This window comes from Portunus trituberculatus, chromosome 12 (assembly GCF_017591435.1).
Source record: "Portunus trituberculatus isolate SZX2019 chromosome 12, ASM1759143v1, whole genome shotgun sequence".
NCBI lineage: Eukaryota > Metazoa > Arthropoda > Malacostraca > Decapoda > Portunidae > Portunus > Portunus trituberculatus.
This window is the reverse complement of record NC_059266.1, coordinates 207,501-225,000: the sequence shown is the minus strand read 5'-3', so window position 1 is coordinate 225,000 and position 17,500 is coordinate 207,501. Positions and strand designations below refer to the sequence as shown.

Sequence of the window (17,500 nt, the reverse complement as noted above, 5' to 3'; positions counted from 1 at the left end):
TCCTTATCCTCTTCCCTTCCTCTCTTACTAATGAAGTTTCCTTCCTATAGCTTTGTGGCCTGTTGTAGTAGTAATAGTAGTAGTAGTAGTAGTAGTAGTAGTAGTAGTAGTAGTAGTAGTAGTAGTTGAAAGTTACATCAGGAAGAGAAATGTTAATGGTGGTGGTGATGATGGCAGTCGTTGTAGTAGTAGTAGTAGTAGTAGTAGTGAGCAAGCTTTATTACTTAACATTTCCTTTCAACTGGAAATTCTGGTTAGAAATGTAGGAAAGTGACTCTCTCTCTCTCTCTCTCTCTCTCTCTCTCTCTCTCTCTCTCTCTCTCTCTCTCTCTCTTTGTAGCTTTCACCTCGTTGCCTCAAGTGTGTTTTGTGGTTAGGTGAACACACACACACACACACACACACACACACACACACACACACACACACACACACACACACACACACACACACACACACACACACACACACACACACACACACACACACACACACAGGTGTCAGGGTTCTACTACGTTATACAAACAGACACACACAAACACACCCACTCTCTCTCTCTCTCTCTCTCTCTCTCTCCTTAATTGACTTGTGTTATTTATAATGACGGAACTAATATATAATGATTAAGATTAGAGAGAGAGAGAGAGAGAGAGAGAGAGAGAGAGAGAGAGAGAGAGAGAGAGAGAGAGAGAGAGAGAGAGAGAGAGAGAGAGAGAGAAACCACAAAGCAAACATCAACGTGTGTGTGTGTGTGTGTGTGTGTGTGTGTGTGTGTGTGTGTGCCACCATTATATTCTGATGGCCACCATTATATTCTAATGACGAAACAAGAGGAGAAAGGGAGGGAGGAAGGAAGGAAGGAAGGAAGGAATCTGAGAAAAATAGGAAGGAAGACAAGAAAAGCAGAAGAAATAAATATACAAAAAATAAAGGAAAAAGAGTAAAGAAAAAATAAAAACAATTAATAACATAATAACAAGGAAGAGGAACAGAGAGAAAAGGAGGAGGAGGAGGAGAAGGAAGAGGAGAACCACGAAGACGAAGAGGAGGAAGAGGAAGAAGAAGAAGTGACTAATTTTCCCATATAAAGAAGCAGTAATAAGAATAACATGAAGAAGATGAGACTGTGGTGCTAATTCTGAATAGTAAATGAGGAGGAGGAGGTTGGAGGAGGAGGAGGAGGAGGACAAAGAATGATAATGAAGAAAAGGATGAAGAAAATATAGAAAAACGAAGGTAATATCGAGAGAGAGAGAGAGAGAGAGAGAGAGAGAGAGAGAGAGAGTCAGGTCCGCAGGTAGTTTAAGTAGGAAATCAATTACAGGTGATGAAGTAAATTTGTTCGTACAGCACATATTCTCTCTCTCTCTCTCTCTCTCTCTCTCTCTCTCTCTCTCTCTCTCTCTCTCATGACTGTTTCTGTGTATTGATCTCTCTAGCTATTAGCCTCTCTCTCTCTCTCTCTCTCTCTCTCTCTCTCTCTCTCTCTCTCTCTCTCTCTCTCTTAGCAACATGAGTTAAGATAAGAAAGACAAGACTACCCATATGAATGTACGTGTGTGTGTGTGTGTGTGTGTGTGTGTGTGTGTGTGTGTGTGTGTGTGTGTGTGTGTGTGTAGGGTCACGTTGGGGTACTCGTGTGGCTCCTGTCGTGTCCTGCTATGTACGGGTTGAAGGGTGACGTATGATGGGTGAAGAGGGGAGGGGAGGGAGGGGTAGTGAGTGAAGCTGCGGTCTTGCTTACAATTATTTAGCTCTCATGCCTCCTCTTTCTGTAGTAGTGGTAGTGGTGGTGGCGGTAGTAGTAGTAGTAGTAGTAGTAGTAGTAGTAGTAGTAGTAGTAGTAGTAGTAGTTGTAGTAGAAGTAGTAGTGCCTTCTTCAGACACACATACATCCTTTTTATAGAGAGAGAGAGAGAGAGAGAGAGAGAGAGAGAGAGAGAGAGAGAGAGAGAGAGAGAGAGAGAGAGAATGGCCCACTTTCTGAAACACTGTGACGCAATACTATCAAAAAGACTCCAGTTTAAGTGACACGTGGTTTAAACGGTATTATTTACGGTTGTAGTGACAGATTAACAAGATTCCTGCAGTACTGACAGGAGAAACACATTGGAGAACTTGGCTAATTATTCCTGTGGCTTTTGAAGACAGTCGTGGCGAGAGAGCAGATTGGATTGGACTGGATTGGATTTTTGTTTAGGCGCCGCAACAGCAAGGGTTATATGGCGCCGCAACTATAGTTTAAGAAAACTAAAAGTAGTTAAAAACAATAAAACTAAATGTAACTAAAAACTAAGACTACAATAAAATTAAATAAAACATTAAAATAAATAAAGAAATAAAATTTACAAATTGGGGAGGAGGACCGCTTCTCCCAGAAATCTAGATACGTCATGCCCAGGGGCTAGAGAAGCTGGTCCAAGGACCTTAGATAGGTAAAAGACGCTATCTCTACCGTGACACCGGTAGAGGTAGCGGTGTCGTTACTCAATTAAACTAGGGCACTCTACAAGTAGGTGCCGTACAGTGAGCGGCACCAACCAGTCATCACAATAAGGTTGTGGGTCCCTGGTCAACAGGTACCTTTGTGTAAGGTACGTGTGACCTATGCGCAGTCGCGCCAATAAAGTCTGTGCACGGCGATCCCGGACATGGGAGTATGTCCAGTGAGGGATAGCGAGAGAGCAGACCATTACTCTTTTCCTTTCAAGGTGTGGATCTCTAAAGTATGTCCAGAATCACGAAGACATTTTGAAAGCTAGAAATATTGCCTACAGTTTGTTAAATATACCATTTTTTTTGTTTAAACATCACTTGAGTAAAGAAAATGAATGCAAACTTATTCGGACCCAGTAACAAGGGCCGAATGAACCAGCAACAAGGGCCGAATAAACTAACAAAGGACGAATAAACCAGAAACAAGGGCCGCATGAAGCAGCAACAAAGGGCCGAATAAACCAACAAAGGACAAATAACTAGAAGCAAGGGCCGAATGCACCAACAAGGACCGAATAAATCAATCAATCAATAAAAATATGAACATAAGAAAAAACACTAATTTTCACCTCGACAACTTTTTTTTTTTAATGTAAGAAAGAAGACTGGCGAAGGGCAACAAAAACCATGATAAAAAAAAAAAAAAAGCCCACTAAGGTGACTGTCCCCAAACAAGTTGAAAATAAAATCATTAGGAAAGGGACTCCAAGGATGGTAAGGGAATCATCTTTTGTCATCTTCGTTAAACCATCAATAAAAACACGAACATAAGAAAAAGACGATAATTTCCACAAAAGTCAGTAAACCCCTTCAGTACCAGGACAAGTTTTCGTTATTATTCTGGTTACTATTTGGTAACTTTATACACCTTCAGAAACTTGTGTGGGGATTAAAATAGTGAAGACTCTGGCCATTAATCTTCTGACCTCCATAGACCCTTCTTAATGTCAATAAAATCGTCTTATCACACCCAAAACTCAAGGTAAAATGCGTCCCAGTACTGATGGGGTTAAAGATGGTGAATTCATGTTAGCCATCACTAGAACCACGAAACCAACCTTGCAACTTCCACTTCCTTCCACCAGAGACTATTAAAGATACAGTGTCCTTGTTTGTCAATAAAAGCATACAAACATCTTCAAAACTCTAAATGAATTCCACAAAAGCCTCTGTTAAAATTCTCAAGGTAATAAAAACAGCATTCGAAACTCTAATGGCTTCCACTATAGAGAGATTTCAATATGTATACTCCTTCGTTGGTCCTGTGAACGCCCTTGAAGACACCACTGATTTTTCCTCTTTGGTCTGTCAAGACACACAAAACAGTCTTCGAAACTTTAAATGACTTCCACTAGAACCTTTTGAATATGTATAATCCTTCTTCGTTGGCCCTGTGAACGCTCTTAATCCCTTCAGTACCATGACACGTTACCATATTCATTCTGCTTACTACCTGGTGATTTTATACAGCTTCAGAAACATGTGGGAGACTAAAATAGTGAAGACTGTGGCCATTAATCTTCTGACCTCCATAGTCCCTTCCTAATGTCAATAAATCGTACGCAAATCTCAAGGTAAAAATGTGTCTCAGTACTGTAGGGATTAAAGGCACCAATGGCTCTCCCTCTTCAGCCTGTCTAAAGATACACAAAAACAGCCTTCGAAACTCTAATGACTTCCACAAGAGCCTTTTAAATATGTATACTCCTTCTTCGTTGGTCCTGTGAACGCCCTTGAAGACACCAAGTGGCATGTCAAACCTACACAAAACATCCTTCAAATCCATAACGACTTCCACTAGAACTGTTGAATATAAATACTCCTTCGTTGGTCCTGCGAACGCCCTTGAAAACACTAATGGGTCTCCCTCTATGGCCTGTGAAAGCTATCCAATGATCGACAAACAATAACAACAAAACATCATTGAAAACCCACACTGACTTCCAATAGTGCGTGGCTGCATATTCAATCTGCCCCACGTCACTTCCCTACCAACTTTCCCAGGCTCCGATGAATTGGCTGTGGTTTCCTAAGGCGGTTGTCATTGGGTATTCTGGAGGGCGTTGAAGAATTGTGCACTTTGAACAACAAGGGTCTAGTGGCTTACATTGGGTTTTCAAGAGGAGTTCCTGAAGAGAAGTGGGAGACTAACAAGGCAATTTTAACCCCTTTCAGTTCCAGGATGCGTTTCCATATTCATTGTGCTTTCTGTTTGGCAATTTCGTACAGCTTCAGAAACTTATATGGGGATTAAAATAGTGAACTCTGGCCATTAATCTTCTCCCTTCCTAATGTAAGTAAAATCGTCTAATCATGTCCAAACTGAAGGTAAAAATGTTTTCCAGTACTGTACGCTTCAGTTCCAGGATGCGTTTCCATATTCATTAAGCTTACTGTTTGGTGATTTCGTACAGCTTCAGAAACTAATATGGGGATTAGAATAGTGAAGACTTCTGACCCCCATAGACCCTTCCTAATGTAAATAAAACAATCTAATCATACCCAAAAACTCATGGTAAAAAATGCATTCCCGTACTGAAGGGGTTAACAGTCTTTAGTGCAGTGATTCCCAGATTAGAAGGATGCAAGGGAGGGCGTGAAGCCATCTACTCAAAAAATCATTAATAAGAATAAGTAAACCATTTCAAGTACAAGTATATGCTCTTACATACGGACCTGCAAAGGGACTGGCAACTAAATGGGCCTTTTTTTTTATTTTATGTTGCCCTTGGCCAGCTTTTCTTACATTAAAAGAATTTTAAAAGGGTATCATAGCTTTCAAAGAAATTTTCATGATTATAAAGACAATTTAATAATAATTCTGCAGTTTTAAGGGCCTTTTGTGGAAGTTATCCGAATTTTCAAGAGTATTTTTCATGATTCCAGAGATAATTCAGCAAAGATTCTACAGTTTTAAGGCATTTTTTGCAAAAATTATCAGTTTTTCAAGCGTTTCCATGATCTCAGTGACACCAATGAGAACACGACCAGTCATCACTGTGGCCTTTGAAAAAATAACCCTGACGTGAGAATGGAACGTTTCAGTGCACAGACCGATTGAAAATATTTGTACACCAATAAGCACGTGTGTGTGTGTGTGTGTGTGTGTGTGTGTGTGTGTGTGTGTGTGTGTGTGTTTGTGTGTGTGCGTATGCGGGTGTCTTCTTCAGTGTATTTAAGGTGGAAAAGACGAGAAGAACAAGGAAGAAGGGAAAAAAGAAGAGATCATAAATTAACGCCACAAGATGAGTGTCCTTGAGGTGGAGGCAAAGAAGTGGAAGAAAATGGGAAGCTGAAACGTGGGGAAACAAAACAAAAAAAAAAAAAAAAAAAAAAAAAAAAAAAATAAAAAAGAGGGAAAGAAAACAAAATAAATAAAAAGGAAAATAAAAGAATAGACATAAACAACAAATCTACATGTAAACAAAGCTCTGGATGTGACAGGATGAAGAAGACAAGAATATAAAAAGGAAAGGAAAGGAGGTTAAAATTAATAGGAAGGAAACTGAACATAGAAAAAATAAAAGATGAAAAATTTTTTCTCTCTCTCTCTCTCTCTCTCTCTCTCTCTCTCTCTCTCTCTCTCTCTCTCTCTCTCTCTCTCTGACAAATGGAAATATGCAAAGGAATATTCAAAAGTTATGAGAGAGAGAGAGAGAGAGAGAGAGAGAGAGAGAGTTTTGCATGTGTATATCTAGTGAAAAAATATATGGAGAAATGGAAAGAAAGAGAGAGATAGGGGGAAGGATTAAAGGAAGGAAGGATGGAAGGAGGGAAGGAAGCTTGAAACACACACACACACATATTAATCTTAGCCTATACACACACACACACACACACACACACACACACTCTCTCTCTCTCTCTCTCTCTCTCTCTCTCACGCGTAAATCAAGAGCAGAATTCAGTGGTCAGTATCGTGGAATGTCAATCAGCAAGCCGTCAGTTAAGTGCAAGGCCAGTTTACTCGTTCGTCTGTTTGCTTGTCGCTTGGTCAGTCCAGAAGAAGACGTGTGTTGCAGGGCGCGCATTTAAAGCATCATTAAAGCCTACAGTTTATCGGTCTGCTAAATTGTACTGCTTCTGACTACGAGAGGGCCGGTACTGTTTGTTTACCGTTTTCTCTCTCTCTCTCTCTCTCTCTCTCTCTCTCTCTCTCTCTCTCTCTCTCTCTCTCTCTCTCTCTCTCTCTCTTGTCATTGGTGTTGTTCTTTTTTCTATTTCTTCTTTGTTGTTAAAATTAATTGAGTGAAATTGTGTTGCTCTTTTTTTTTTTTTTTTTTTTTCTTTCGCCTCATTATCATTATTATCATTATTATTATTATTATTATTAGTAGTAGTAGTAGTAGTAGTAGTAGTAGTAGTAGTAAAACAAAACACAACAACACACACACAATCACTATTTTTTCCCTTCACCTCCATTTTTTTTTTCTCACATTCCTTCACTCATTCCCTTTACATCACTCCTTCTCTTTCCTTCTCTTTACTCATCACTACCCCATCATCATCACCATCACCACCATCACCACCACCATCACCACCATCATCACCATTATTATCTTTACTGCATTCTCAAAACTCAATTCAATGTTACTAGGCGAAAAAGAAAGACTACACAAAAAATTTAGGCCTACACGTGGCAGTATTGTTGTTGTTGTTGTTGTTGACAAGTTCCGGTTCAAGGCAAACAAGAAAAGTAAATAAACAGATTAACAAATAAACACAAGGTCAGGACACGAGAGAGAGAGAGAGAGAGAGAGAGAGAGAGAGAGAGTGTGTGTGTGTGTGTGTGTGTGTGTGTGTGTGTGTGTGTGTGTGTGTGTGTGTGTGTGTGTGTGTGTGTGTGTGTGTGTGTGTGTGTGTGTGTTACAGGAAGTTCCAATCTCTCTCTCTCTCTCTCTCTCTCTCTCTCTCTCTCTCTCCTCGGTGACTCTGCTCTCCTTGCTTTCTCCTCCTTTTTCTTCTTCTCCCCATTTTTTTCCTCCTCCTCCTCCTCCTCCTTCTCCTTCTCTTCTTCCTCCCATCTCCCAAATTAAACCCGTTTTTCCTTCAATTTTCAATCTCTAACCCTTTTGCTCTCTCTCTCTCTCTCTCTCTCTCTCTCTCTCTCTCTCTCTCTCTCTCTCTCTCTCTCTTCCTGCCCTCCTGTAATCCTCATCTTCCTCACGAGTACCACCTTCCTCATCCTCCTCCTCCTCCTCCTCCTCCTCCTCCTCCTCCTCCTCCTCCTCCCTCCTCCTCCTCCTCCTCTGAAGCCCTAATGTTCTCCCCATCTTTCCTCCTTCCCTCCCTTCCTCCAAACAGGTCAAGGTGAGAGAAGACATGAATTCTCTCTCTCTCTCTCTCTCTCTCTCTCTCTCTCTCTCTCTCTCTCTCTCTCTCTCTCTCTCTCTCGTTTACCTGAATGCGGAGGAGTAAAGTATTGATGCTGCAGGTGGAGGAGGAGGAGGAGGAGGAGGAGGAGGAGGAGGAGGAGGAGGAGGAGGAGACAGGAGAAAGAGAGGAATGATGATGCTTCTGGTGCTCTCTCTCTCTCTCTCTCTCTCTCTCTCTCTCTCTCTCTCTCTCTCTCTCTCTCTCTCTCTCTCTCTCTCTCTCTCTCTCTCTCCCCAAGAATTCAGATGATTACCGTGAAGCTTTCCTTTGTGGAGAGAGAGAGAGAGAGAGAGAGAGAGAGAGAGAGAGAGAGAGAGAGAGAGAGAGAGAGAGAGAGAGAGAATAGTGTTTAGTTGATAATAATAAAAGCTGAAATGATGAAAATATAGACAAGAACAACAATTAGTACTACCATCACTACCACCACCACCATCACTACCACCACCACCATCACTACCACCACCACCATCACTACCACCACCACCACCACCACCACCACCACCACCATCACTAACCTGTCTCTCTTAATTTAACCAGTGAAGTGCATTTGACTTTGAAACGTCCTCTACCCCTCCTCCTCCTCCTTCTCTCTTTCCTCCGCCTCCTCCTCCTCTCCTTTCTCCCTCCCAGTTCTGCCAGTCTTTCCTCCTTGGTAGAAAAGAAGGAAAATATTTGAAGTTATCCCTAAAATAGTTTTTTATGACAATGTGTAAAAGAAAACGGATGTTGCAAATGATGAACCTTATTAAAGAGAATTGGGGTGAGTTTGTCTGTCTGTCTGTCTTTCTATCTGTTTATTTTCTATCTGTCTGTCTGTCTGTCTGTGTGTCTGTATGTATGTATGTATTTCTTCTTATCTTCTATTTGTATATTTTTCCTTCTTTTTATTATTTGTTTATTTATCTCCTAATCTCTTCGTTCAAAAACATGATAAAAACGTAAATATGATACATTAAGCTTGGGTATGAATCTCTCTCTCTCTCTCTCTCTCTCTCTCTCTCTGGGTATCGTCTTTCACCTCAGGCAAACACATACAGTCATATTAATAAACACAAGAACAACACAAACACTTTATACAACACTCTCATGATGTCGTCACCTCCTCCTCCTCCTCCTCCTCCTCCTCCTCCTCCTCCTCCTCATTCCCTTCTTCCTCCTCTCCCTCCTCCTCCTCCTCCTCATTCCCTTCTTCCTCCCTGCTTTCTTTGTATTCCTTTTCGTCCCCTGAGTATTATAATTCTGTCTTCTTCTTCATCTTTATTCTTATTCGCTTCCTCCTCCTCCTCCTCCTCCTCCTCCTCCTCGAACCCTGCCTTCTTACCCCATCCTTCACCTCTTCCACACACACACACACACACACACACACCTTCCCTCCTCCTCCATCTCATACACAAACCCTCTTCTCTGCCTACCCAAACACGCCCCCCCCCCCTCTCTCTCTCTCTCTCTAACACATCCTCTCTCTTCCTCGCCAGGCCCAAGCACGTGGCCAGCAATGTTCCCAGTGGCGGGGGGCAGCAAGCAGTCCCCTATTGACATCAAGAGGAGGGGCTGTCCGGAAGACTCCCGCCTGAGCAAGATGAGAGCTGCCTACGCCGATATTAGGATCTCCGAACTCTCCAACAGTGGTCACTCGTGGAAGGCGCAGATCGGCAGTGGCAGGTCTAGTAAGTGTCTGTGTTGTGTGTGTGTGTGTGTGTGTGTGTGTGTGTGTGTGTGTGTGTGTGTGTGTGTGTGTGTCGTGAAATGAATATAAAGTTAAAGGGTGAATTTGTCTTACCTTATGTCATCTTAATAGTAGACACCTGCCATATTCTCTCTCTCTCTCTCTCTCTCTCTCTCTCTCTCTCTCTCTCTCTCTCTCTCTCTCTCTCCAAACATTCTTTCCCTAATCTTTGCCTGGATCTCTCTTACACCTCTCCTTCCCTTTCATCACCTGCCTGCCTCTAACTTTCCCTCCCTCCCTCCCTCCTTGCCTACTTGCCTTCTCTCCTTCTCTCTCCCTTCTTGTCTCCTGTAGGCCTCTTTCTCTTCCTCTCCCTCACTTAAACCTTCTCTCCTTCCCCCTCTCTCTCTCTCTCGTCTTCTCTAACCTCCTCCCTCTGTCCCTCCTTGTCCGTCCTCTTTCTCCCTCCCTAGAAAATCCCTCTCTCCTTCCCTTCCTTCCCTTCTTGCCTCCTGTTAACCTTCCTTCCCTCCCTCCGTCTCTCCCTGCAGTCCACTAAGCCCCTTTCTTCCAGGCCTGCGCGGGGACCTCTTGGGGATGACGAGTACGTGCTAGAGCAGTTTCATCCTCACTGGGGGAAGACTAACGAGAGGGGATCTGAGCACACGATAGATGGCACCTGCTACCCTGCTGAGGTGAGGCCACGAGGGTACTATGAAGCAGCTCTGTCGCTATTAGGATTTTTGAAGGGTTTAGTGGGGTTGTAAGTAAATCAGCTCATTGTAGATTTCAGTGGTATTGTGAATAAATGAGCTTATTGTATTTTTTTCGCCAATGCAAGGCAGTTCACTGCATCTACGTGTGTTTTCTCTTCAATTAAATGGTTTAGTTGGACAGGGTGAGTGGTGAGTGGTGAGTGGTGATTGAAGTGGTAAATGATTGATATGTGGTATGTTAATGGTAATCCGTGAGAAAAGTTAGGTGTTTAGAAAGTCAAACTGTGAAATGTATTAATGAGTAATCTAAACTAGCTTGATTTAACTAACCAAACTAAACTAACATAACTTCACCCTCCCTAACTTAACGTAACTTTATTTAACCTAACCTAACCAAATCTTCACCTAACCTAACCTAACCTAACCTCACCTCACCTGAAATTCGCACCTGTGGCCTCACTAATTAGCCTTCTCCCTCACAGCTTCACCTGGTGCACTGGAACAAGAGCAAGTTTTCAAGCTTCGCCCAGGCCGCTGCTTCTGAAGGAGGGTTGGCCGTGCTGGGAATGTTCCTGGCTGTGAGTATTTAGTGGCTGTCTGTATGCACGTTTTTTTTTTTTGTGCGTGTGTGACTGTTTGTCTGTCTATCTGTCTATTTGTCTTTCTGTCTGTCTCTTTCTTTATCTACTTTAGTGGCTCTGTCTGTCTGTCTGTCTGTTTATCAATGAATCTGTCCGTCTCCTCTGTCCATCTATCAATTTATCTATATGTCTCTCTATCAATCTACTTATCTCCCTGCCTGCCATGCTTTCATTTACCAGCTTATCTCTCTCTCTCTCTCTCTCTCTCTCTCTCTCTCTCTCTCTCTCTCTCTCTCTCTCTCTCTCTCTCTCTCTCTCTCTCTCTCTCTCTCTCTCTCTCTCTCTCTCCTCGTATTTATCAATCTTTCTCTCCCTTCGTTCTTTCTTTATCTTTCTCTCTTGTCTCTCTACCTTGCTATCATTTATTAGTTTACCTGTCTGTTTACCTATTCATCAACCTCTCCATCTCCCTGTCTGTCTGTTTATCTGTTTCTGTCTTTATTTATCCGTTTATCAAACTCAAAATTTCCCTTCGTTCTCTCTTTATCTGTTTATCAATCCCTCTTTATCTCCATGCCAGTCTATTTATGTTTTCCTCTTTATCTATGTATCTATATATTTATCTATTAGTTTATTAATCTCTCTCTCTCCTTCTCCCTTCGTCAGGTGGGACAGGAGCACCCCGAGATGTCAAAGATCTGCAACCTGCTTCCCTTCATCAACTACAAGGGCCAGGCCATCACCGTGACAGATGCAGTGCGCCCTGAGACCTTCCTACCCAGTGAGTGAGATGGGACCTCGGCTGGGTGGGGGTTGGTTTGGTTTGGGATGGGATGGGATGGGATAGGATGGGATGGGATGGGTTGGTTAGATTTAGATTGGCTTGGTTAAATTGGGTTAGTCTGTCGCTAGAACATTAAAACACTCTTAGAAACCAATGTAACTTCAACTAAAGGCTTTAGAATGTACTGACACAATTTAATCTCTCCCTAGAACCTCAAACACACCCTTAGAAACTTGTATGATTCCAACTAGAGCCTCTGGAAAGTAGTTAATCAGTTGATCTTCAAAAACCTCCTTAGAAACCCGTGTAACTTCAACTAGACCCATTGGAGAGTAGTGAAGGTGCCCAGTGCTACCTTAACTAACCTAACCTTTCACTAAAACTTTAAAAAACACCCTTAGAAAACCATATAACTTCAACTAGACTCTAACATGTCTAACATGTCACTAGAACCTTAGAAACTTGTAACACTCCAACTAGAACCTTTGGAGAGTAGTGAACCAATCTAGTGAACCTTAAAAACACCTTTAGAAATCCATATAACTCTTTGCCCTCTCAACACGACTACTTTCCAAGGCCACAGGGATGATGAGCGGGGTTTTCAAGAGTGCTTCTCCAGTTAATAATGTAGAAATCTTGCCAATCTGCCTCTAGAACCGTAAAAACACCTTGAAAAACTTCTGTAGATTCAAATAATCTCTCTTGAAATAGTGGAGGTGAAGCATAGAAGTGGTGGAAAATACGAAGCAAGGTGCAGGGAGGATGTTGGCTAATGTTTCCCCTTGGTGTGTGCAGAGAACGGGTCTTACTACACGTACAGCGGCTCCCTCACCACCCCGCCCTGCTACGAGTCTGTCACGTGGATTGTGTTTGAGCAGCCCATCCAGGTGTCTGAGGCCCAGCTCGACGCATTCAGGTGAGAGAGAGAGAGAGAGAGAGAGAGAGAGAGAGAGAGAGAGAGAGAGAGAGAGAGAGAGAGAGTTTGTCATATTTTCATTTTTCTCCCTCCTAACCTCTCTTCCTTCAATTGTTCCTCGTTTCTACCTTGTTTTTCGTTTATTCTATATTCTCTTTTGTTCTTTTATTAATTTTGTTCTTACCTCTTCCTTTTTATACACTTCCTTCATTCAATCTTTCTCTTTTCAACATTCCTACTTCTCTAACCACAAAACTAACCTGAGCTAACTTAATCAAACTTTAAATGTAGCCGACTCTAATCTAAATCATTTTTCTTTTAACCTAATCAATCTTACCTAATGTAACTTAACTTAACCTCACCTCACTTTCCCCTTTTTTCCCCTCACATCTTTCTTTTTCATACATTTCTCCTTTCAATATTCCTACTTTTCTAACTAACCCCAACCCAACCCAATCCAACCTCACCTGACTTCACCTCACATTCCCCATTCACCTCTCGAGTACTGACCGTCCCTTCTACACCTTCAGGAGACTCAAATCGTACCACCCCTGCGAGGACTGCCCCCAGGATGAGCTGCAGGGTGCCCTCGTGGAGAACTACCGCCCCCCGTGTCCTTTGTGTGACAGGGTCGTGAGGAAGTACAGCGACAAAGAAGAGGAAGAGTAGAAGAGGAGTAGTAGGAGGAAGAGGAGACAGCATGGAGGAGGAGGAGGAGTATAAAGAGGAGACACCAAGGAGGAGGAGGAGTAGGAGTAGGAGGAAGAGAAGGAGGAGGAGGAGGAGGAAAGACTAAGGAGGAGGAGGAGGTGGTGGTAGTGGAGAATTTGTTGTTATGGTGACGTGACAGAAAGAAAGGAAAAATTAAGCATACAATAAAAAGGAACAGGAAAAAAAGGAAATAAAAAGAACAGAATAAGAAGAAAAACTAGAGAAAAAATGAGGAAGAAAACGGAAAACAAATAAAGGAGAGGAGAGAAGAAGGAGAGAAAAAAAATATATATTCATCCTAGAGGGAGAGAACTTGTTTGTTTGTTGAGAGAAGGATGGAAGGATGGAGGAAAGATACCTTGTCATTCTCTCCATTCCCTCCCTCCCTTCTCCCTCTTCCTCCTTCCCTCCCTCCCTCCTGCCCACGTCTCTCTCCCTGATGTTGTTGTTGTTGTTATTGTTTGGTGATGTTTGTTAGGGAAGTGTGTGTGTGTGTGTGTGTGTGTGTGTGTGTGTGTGTGTGTGTGTGTGTGTGTGTGTGTGTGTGTGTTAGCAAGAGTTATAATCAAAATATCAAATAACGGTGATAATATTATTTTCGGAGGAGAAAGTGGAGAGAATGATAGATAAATAGAAGAACAGCAAGAAGAAGAAGAAGAAGAAGAAGAAGAAGAAGAAGAAGACAACGAATAAATATGAAAGAATGGAAAAAAAACATACATAAAGAAAAAAAAGAAAAAGAAAAGAAAAAGAAAAAAAGAATACAACAACAACAAAAAGAAAAGAACAAAAAACAATAATAAAGAAAACGGGGAAAACAAATAATCCAAAACAAAACAAGAAAACAATAATGAAAACAAGACAAATAGACGAATCAAGGTAGACAGTAGGAATTAATTAGACAATCAGGTAGAGAGCTCACCTGTTAAAATGGAGCCGTTGTACCTGTAGGCTGTACCTTAATTAGTGCTTCCGTAGCCCGCACACCTGACCACCACACCTGTGAAGCGATACAACCACACCTCAGTTAGTTAATTAGGCAGCGCACAGGTGATCACGTGTTAGCTACTTATTGTTTACCTGTCTTCCCGTGTGTGTGTGTGTGTGTGTGTGTGTGTGTGTGTGTGTGTGTGTGTGTGTGTGTGTGTGTGTGTGTGTGTGTGTGTGTGTGTGTCATCAATCCAAACACATGCATCGATTTATTTGTTGTTTAGCGGAAAAATGTGAAGAAACAAGCCTTTTCTCAATTTTTTTTTTGTCAGGATTTTCACTTATCACGTTCAGAAATGCGTGAAAACTAACACTTTTCTATTTTTTTTTCTTGTTTCATGTCTCGTGTCAGAGTATTTAGTGAGGGAAAAAACCAGTATATCTATCTATCAACTTTCTCCATCAATAATCTCATGACTCGTACTAAAAAAATCATGGAAAAATAGGAAAAGTCTAGAGCATTTAATGGCACGTTTGAAAATGCACGAAAAAAAAAAAATGCAAAAATCACTCATTTCATCTACAACTTTAGAAAAAAAAGCACAAAAAATTAGACTTCTTGAGAAAATCACCACAAAAACAGAAAACACCAAAACACTTTCCTTTCAGTAACTTCAACACAAAATAAAGAAGAAAAAAAACTGAAGAAAAAACACAAAAAACAATTCAGACCAAATAAGATAGAGTAACAAGCAATAACCTTCACCTAACTAGAGTAACTGATTCACTCTTTAGCTCAAGTCTCATAGTTAGACAAAGAACCTTCACCACAACAGCAATAAGGGAATAGTCAACACAGACAACACACAAACAATTGGACAAAGAACCTCCACCACAGAAATAACAGGAAAAATACAACAGACAACACACAGACAATTACACAGACATTCACCACCACAGTAACAAAAGGATAATTAGCACAGACAAAAACATTCCCCATAACAGGAATAACAGAAAAAAATTACCACAAACAATGGAAAGACAGTTAAAACAAAGATTAATTAACAGACAACACAAGAAAAACAATCATTATACAGTTAACACGAAGAATAAGCACAGACAACACACAGAACAATCATTAGCTAAAACAAAGAATATTTAGCAGAAAAACAATCACTAAACAGTTAACACGAACAATACGCAGAGACAACAGAAAAAAAAACAATAATCAGACAGTTAAAACAAAGAAAATTTAGCACAAACATCAAAAACAATCATTAACACAGTTCACACGAAAAATATTTACCACAGACAACAAGTAATACAAAAAATCAACAACACAGGTAGGAGAAGCACAATTACTAGCACAGGTGACACACAAAACAATAATCAGACAATTCACACAAACAATAATCACCACAACAAATAACAACACAGGTAACGAGAACAATTACTAGCACAGGTAAGACATAAAAGGCAATTAGCCATAGACAATTATAATCACAGGTACCAGACAATTATCATCACCTGTGCCGATTTGCAGATAAAGGGAGAGAGACAATGTATGATAAAGACTAAAACAATGTAATAATAACTCTATGCATATTTACCAGGCTTATAATGATTGTGGAGGCGTCTTGTTGAATAATGATAAAGATAATAATAGTTGTAGTTGCTTTAGTTATTAGTGATAGTGATAGTGTAGTGACCTATTCCTTAAGGATCGGGATATAGTGCAGTCTGTCTGTCTGTCTGTATGTTTGTTTGTGTGGGTATGTCTGTGATAACGAGAAACCATACCAAGCTTCCAGAAATGATGATAATAATAATAATGATAATAATTAAAGTTTTTTTTTTTTGTTCTTTTTATTTTTCTTTCCTGAATTCGCAAACTGTTAACTCGTACCGACGCATCAAACTTATTAAAAACTCGTCAAAACACGTTTGTTCCTGTTAAACTCGAGACGAAACCATGAATATATATATATATATATATATATATATATATATATATATATATATATATATATATATATATATAAAACTAATCACTAATAAAATATCTATATATCTATACATATGTACAGAAATTATGTGTAAAAGAAACTCAAATAATAAAATGTAAACAGAATATATTGTACAGATAACCAGATGTAAAGAAGGCAATATATTTTTCATAACAATTCGTTCAGGAGTCAGCCAGGTGAGGTGAGGCACAGGTAATGGCAGGTGTGGCTGAGTGACAGATGTTGGCAGGTGTAAACAGGTGTGAACAGGTGATTTACTGCCGCATACCTACTCTCCCCCGCCTGTCCCGCCTCTCACCTCTCCCTCTGTCTCTCTCCCATCGAATGTCTGTTAGTGTGTGTACGTTCGTGTGTGTGTTATATAAAGGATAGCCCGTGTAGGTGTGCGTTTGACTTGACCTTTGGAAATTCCTTTGTTATTATTTTTATTATTATTATTATTATTATTATTATTATTATTATTATTATTATTATTTCATTTTTAGGTTTCGGATGATTTCTGGAAGGGTAAATTAATGTTTTTTTTTCTTTTTTTCACTGGTTTGTCTCTGTCTGTCTGTCTGTCAGTCTCTCTCTCTCTCTCTCTCTCTCTCTCTCTCTCTCTCTCTCTCTCTCTCTCTCTCTCTCTCTCTCTCTCAAAAGAAAAATAAATAAATAAAGGAAATAAAACAAAAAGTAGAAGAAGAAGAAGAAGAAGCAAAGAAGAAAAAAAAAGAAGCAAAGGAGACGAAAAAGAAGAAAAAGTGGAAAAAAATTCAGACGAAAAACAACAATAACAACACATGGAACCCACTCAGCAGTCGTGGTAGGCGGTAATATTCCATTTGTAGGCAAGGGCTACAGTGATCTCTGCGACACAACTTGTTAAGGCGAGTGTACCAAGCATCCTTAAACACTCTGACAGCTTGATGCATGTGTCCCACGTGATCAGACACTCACACACTCACACGGTTTGGTAGGTCTATGTATTGCTTGAGAAAAGATGGATGGATGAATGGATAGATAGACAGATAGATAGATAGATAGATATATGGATTCATTCATTCATTCATTCATTCATACATACATACATACATACATACATACATTAATACATACATACAGGAAATAAACAAAGACAGACAGATAGACAGACATACAGACAGATAGACAGACAAAAAACTGATAAACATAAATAGATAAAAAGAAGATAGATAGATAGATAGATAGACAGACAGACAAATAAGTAGGGGGAGAGAGAGGGAGAGAGAGAGAGAGAGAGAGAGAGAGAGAGAGAGAGAGAGAGAGAGAGAGAGAG

General features: G+C 40.6%; 1 protein-coding gene and 1 long non-coding RNA gene across 2 annotated transcripts in view; both read left to right on the top strand.

The window, feature by feature from the left end:
- The window catches only part of LOC123502895 (carbonic anhydrase 2-like), a 22,983-nt gene extending 9,478 nt beyond the window's left edge, over positions 1-13,505 (top strand). Inside the window, exons 3-8 of the mRNA XM_045252186.1 lie at positions 9,348-9,543; positions 10,113-10,233; positions 10,737-10,832; positions 11,502-11,616; positions 12,415-12,535; positions 13,066-13,505. Coding sequence (XP_045108121.1) covers positions 9,348-9,543; positions 10,113-10,233; positions 10,737-10,832; positions 11,502-11,616; positions 12,415-12,535; positions 13,066-13,204 — 788 coding nt within the window. The 3' untranslated portion in view covers positions 13,205-13,505. The remainder of the gene's footprint in view (positions 1-9,347; positions 9,544-10,112; positions 10,234-10,736; positions 10,833-11,501; positions 11,617-12,414; positions 12,536-13,065) is intronic.
- Positions 1-13,929, top strand: part of LOC123502896 — a 30,545-nt gene extending 16,616 nt beyond the window's left edge. The window contains exon 2 of the long non-coding RNA XR_006674257.1: positions 13,730-13,929. This is a non-coding gene — a long non-coding RNA (uncharacterized LOC123502896). The remainder of the gene's footprint in view (positions 1-13,729) is intronic.
- Positions 13,930-17,500: the final 3,571 nt, after the last annotated feature.